Raw genomic sequence first — 4,926 nt, forward strand, 5'->3', positions numbered from 1 at the left:
TAGCGCCATGCAATCCGAAAATTAATCAACACTATTTCACACAACACACAATGAAGCTTAATACAAAATAATTTTTCCAAATTTATTCCCTTTTCCGATTAAAGAACTATAATTCGTCCATTAATGTCACATGACATATCTCATGATCTCTCATTTCCCTCACACAAAATAATGCATAATCGGAACTGAGTGCTTCTCACATTATTACCAAAGTCCTAGGTAGTAACCTTTATCGCCTCCAAAATGTCGCCAAACTACCTGTTGCCATATTCCAAAGATCAGCCTTTATTTCTAATAAGCAAGAGATTTAAGGATATATTAATTAAATTGTTTATACCTTAGTTAAATTTCATTACATCAAATTATTCACTTTTGATAAAATATATGAATTTCTTCCAGACTTAAAATTAAGTTTATTAATAAAATATGAAAAAGTTACAACTTGATTATTTACATGTTCAATAATACTCTTATAATTAAATATTTACACACAATAGAAAATATACAAATAATGTAACTCAAAGTTTGACACTAATCAAGATAACTTCTGTTAATCATTTTGTTCAATACAAAGATAGCAAACTCTTAAAAAAAGAGAAATTGTTAGTCTCTTTTATACAAAGCTATTTGCCTACAGGCATTAAGAAGATAGCAACTGGACGGAATTATACAAATTCATCATATAAAAATCAGACTTATTTTTTTCAGTTACCCAGATACTAATATATATCTGTAGTAAATTTTACATGCTTACATTCAAATATGTTAAGTAATAAATTATATTGTAAATGCTAATTATATTGCTAATGTTAACCTAATTATATTGTTAATCGAAAATGCTCATTACTGTCAATATGTCAAAAATTCTCAGTATAATAACTAAGGATAAGCACATATTTTATTCAATTTGAATTTTAAACAAATATACACAACATATTATTAATTTAGATAAACTGCCTTTAAATTTTCAAGTTACCATTGCATCTATCCATTATGCTGAACCATCTTCTTCAGATTTATATAATGACCAATTTCTTCGTTTAAATACCTTTACCGGCTGTTCCTCTTCATCAGATTTTCTTTTCTCACTGTTTATGTCTTCCTTTATTTCAGGAAAATGAAAATCTGAGTCAATGTTAAATTTCGGAATTGGTGTACTACAATTGGTACTAAATTTCAGAATTGGTGTTAATTTAGATAAACTGCCTTTAAACTTTCAAGTTACCATTGCATCTATCCATTATGCTGAACCATCTTCCTCAGATTTATATAATGACCAATTTCTTCGTTTAAATACCTTTACCGGCTGTTCCTCTTCATCAGATTTTCTTTTCTCACTGTTTATGTTTTCTTCCTTTATTTCAGGAAAATGAAAATCTGAGTCAATGTTAAATTTCGGAATTGGTGTACTACAATTGGTGGTATTGTACTACAATTGGTACTAAATTTCGGAATTGGTGTTAATTTAGATAAACTCCCTTTAAACTTTCAAGTTACCATTGCATCTATCCATTATGCTGAACCATCTTCCTCAGATTTATATAATGACCAATTTCTTCGTTTAAATACCTTTACCGGCTGTTCCTCTTCATCAGATTTTCTTTTCTCACTGTTTATGTTTTCTTCCTTTATTTCAGGAAAATGAAAATCTGAGTCAATGTTAAATTTCGGAATTGGTGTACTACAATGCTGAGTTTTCAAAAATTTCTGTACATTAGGTGACATGTTAGATCCAACAGTGTCTATGAAAAAGTCAGTGGAATCAGAAACATCTAGATCATCATTCTTTGGTGAAAGAACTTCAGTAGCGTCCTCTATATCACTAAGTGATATTTCATCAGCATTTGATGTGGAAAAACTAAAATCTAAACCTGTACTTGAAAGTCCACTAGTATTTAAACTTTCACCATCACTGTTACACACAACAGCAAATGGATCAGTTATATTTAATATATTACAAAAGCTTGTAGTCTGTGGGTTGATATAATTTTTTACAGTAAAATCATTGCTTGTTTGAGAATTATCATAAGTTGGAGCTGTGACTGAAAAATTGTTTGGTACCTTAAAATCGCCTTTAAAGAGTTCGGTAATTCTTTGTATATCTTCTTTCGACGGAGTATAATCCCATTTTTCTTTACCTCCAGGTCCTGGCATATAAACACACGTTTTCGATGTGTTTAACAAATGATCAGTGGTCTGAAGAATGCACAACCATTCTGGATCATATTTTATATCTACTGCCTCGCTTTTGTTCCCTATTTCAAGAACTTGCAAGTAATTACGTCGTGGCAGACACTTATCCAAAGCTAGAAATTTTGTGTACATAGTTCCTTCAGAATTCTGATGTGGAATCACAGCAGCAAATTTGCAGTGAAGATGAGCAGAAAACCAATAAGCAGGCTTTAACTTGTAGAGCAATTCTTCGGCAGGCTGACTTCCTAGTTTGTTGTTTTCCATCTCTTCCCTGAAAAACGGCTTCCAACGCAAAATATCTTCCTTATTACCGTAATTGTACACAGTTCGAGGCCAGTCGTGTGATATACAAATATCAATAGGACTTTTTATTTGTTTCAATCGGAATACGTCAATATTTCTAACATGATACACGCTTTTCTTCGAAGATTCCTCATAAGGCGGGCATTCAAAATGACCTCTCAAATAATCACGACCTTTATAGATACCTGACAGGCCTGCAATTCTTATACCACCTACATTTATAACATTAGCATATCCCATGTAAAAAATATTCGGGCATACCCAACCACCATATGATAGTTCCGATAAATAATTTGAAGCCTCGTGATTTCCACCAATGAATATAGTTAAAACAGGAGCTATTTTCGCCCCAGAATAGTACTTGTAAAACGTATTTAATTTCCTGTACTTAGGCGGCACAGCCATGCAGTGTAAATCAGCTGGATTCCTTACAGCTTGGAAATCTCCACATATAATCAGAAGATCGATTTTCATATTATTCTCCTTTTCTAAGATTTTAACAGCTTCATAAATTTTGTCAAGTTCTCCATGAGCACAACCTTCAACAGCAACCTTCATGATGGCCAGAGATAGATTAATAAGTAAAAACTCAAGAAATTTGACCACAAACTTCAATAACGCAAAATTTTGCCGAGTACTGCAACGGGACACGTTATTAACCGGACCTCTTCTCGTTCCTCCCACTAAATGGCACCCTCTCATTGGTTATAATGAATGTCAATCACGCATGACGTTCAGATGAAGAGTGTTGTCTCCGGGTTACTAGAAGAAGAACTTTATGTTTGTCATAGTAATGAAGAGCAACTGAAATATCGCCAATTTGTTGTGATTTGGGGATTTTCACGCATTTCTTTGTTCTTTACTGAAATTTTTTGTTCTTTGTTGTTCGTATGCAGACAGAAATTTTCCATAAGCTAATCACTAATTTTAACGCTTGAACATATTAAACGCTATTTTATAAGGAGAAGCATTTACAGTATACTCTGAAATATTTCTTAATCACTTAATACTATAACAATAATTCGTATCACTGAAATAATTTTTCAGTATTTCCTGAATTAAGTTTTTATCAGGATCATCAAATGTCTTTCGATATGAAGCATGGTTTATTAATCTTTGAACAAATGTAGTTTCAAAATATTAGTCCTAATTTTATTTTCTATCATCTCATAGTTAGATTGTTCTTTTATAATTTTGAACTTACGTTATCTTTTCTCAAATAAAATTCGTAAATTGTGAATGATCAGAATAGCTATTACTCTACACCGATTTCAGCAGGTTTTTATAACACAAAACAAGTATAATAATAAATGTTTAATAATTTTAATTTATCTTAATTTAATTTGATCCTGTTTTTATATTGTAACAGATATGCAACAACAAAATATCCTTGATTCAACTTACTTATGTAAACTTGTCATTGTGATATGTAAATTATACTTTATAATTGAGATTTTCATCAAATTTCTATGCACTTCATACAATTAGTTAATAATAAGTAAATGGTGTATCATGTTGTATATGGTTAACCTTGTAAAAAATTAAAAAATCATATTGCATGGTTTCAAATTATAAATAAACTGTTTAAATATCCTTTAATTAGCAAATTAAAATGGTTTGGATAAATTTCTGTTACTTTTATTTTGGATAAGTAATTATCGTTTCTTTTAGAATTTTCTGTTCAAAAGCTCATTTTAATAATTAAACATATGTTTGATTTGGATCCCATCAGTAGCCAAGCAATAAAGTTACTGAATACTAATAGTTTGACCTGAGTTGGATTCCAATCGAAAGGGTTGGCTACATGAGCATTTTTGCAAATTTCCAATGTGTAACTTGGATACCAACCAGTTTCCTCTAGAAAGTCCTCCTCAAAAGCACTCCTCCCTTTTGACAAATAGCACTCACATGCTTTGCTGAAGAATTTTCTGTTGAATAGCTAGTTTCATTTATAAAGCAAACTGAGCTATGTTTGATTTGAGATTAATTAAAAAATGAAAGGCAACTAAAAGCTAAGTATCATTGATTTTAATTTTTTGCTTCAAGTTAAACAGCAAAATACAACTGATAAGTTAATATAGTATAGAAACTAATACATAATGATCATACTGGATATTTTCTGGGCACTTGATATAAGAAATACAAAAATAAACTGTTTATTGACTCCATAAAAATAAACAGATTTAAAGATTTTATTCCAGTTATTGAAAAATTAGTATATATATTGATTAAATCTGTGCAAATTAAAGATTAAAACTTTAACGTGCAACTGATTTAATAGCAGTGTAGGTAACACTGATTTCTTGAATTTATGGGTTCCTGTGCTAGGCGAGAAAATGCCAACATCCTTAGCTATTTATAATTCATTCTAAGGAAGCATTAGATCTCTATATAGTTAATTTTCTTTTTAAAAAATGTACATTTAAGATG

The 4,926-nt window shown here is 30.5% G+C and overlaps 1 protein-coding gene across 1 annotated transcript; it reads right to left on the reverse strand.

Moving 5' to 3' along the window:
* Positions 1 to 880: 880 nt before the first annotated feature.
* ldbr (lariat debranching enzyme) lies at positions 881 to 3,167 on the reverse strand. Its single transcript, XM_085823144.1, has 2 exons — positions 1,516 to 3,167; positions 881 to 1,429 (listed from the first exon to the last, which is right to left on the reverse strand). The coding sequence occupies exons 1-2, from the start codon at positions 3,052 to 3,054 to the stop codon at positions 1,241 to 1,243; spliced, it is 1,728 nt and encodes a 575-aa protein (XP_085679270.1). The 5' UTR covers positions 3,055 to 3,167; the 3' UTR covers positions 881 to 1,240.
* Positions 3,168 to 4,926: the final 1,759 nt, after the last annotated feature.

Source organism: Stegodyphus dumicola, chromosome 9, assembly GCF_044657685.1.
Source record: "Stegodyphus dumicola isolate Sdum_Otavi_A_Nest chromosome 9, ASM4465768v1".
Taxonomy (NCBI): domain Eukaryota; kingdom Metazoa; phylum Arthropoda; class Arachnida; order Araneae; family Eresidae; genus Stegodyphus; species Stegodyphus dumicola.

Coding starts and splice junctions, on each gene's coding strand:
- ldbr (XM_085823144.1), bottom strand. CDS start 3,054: ATGAAGGTTGCTGTTGAAGGTTGTGCTCATGGAGAACTTGACAAAATT. Junction 1,430..1,515: donor CTGAGGAAGATGGTTCAGCA/TAATGGATAGAT, acceptor TACCAATTGTAG/TACAATACCACCAATTGTAG.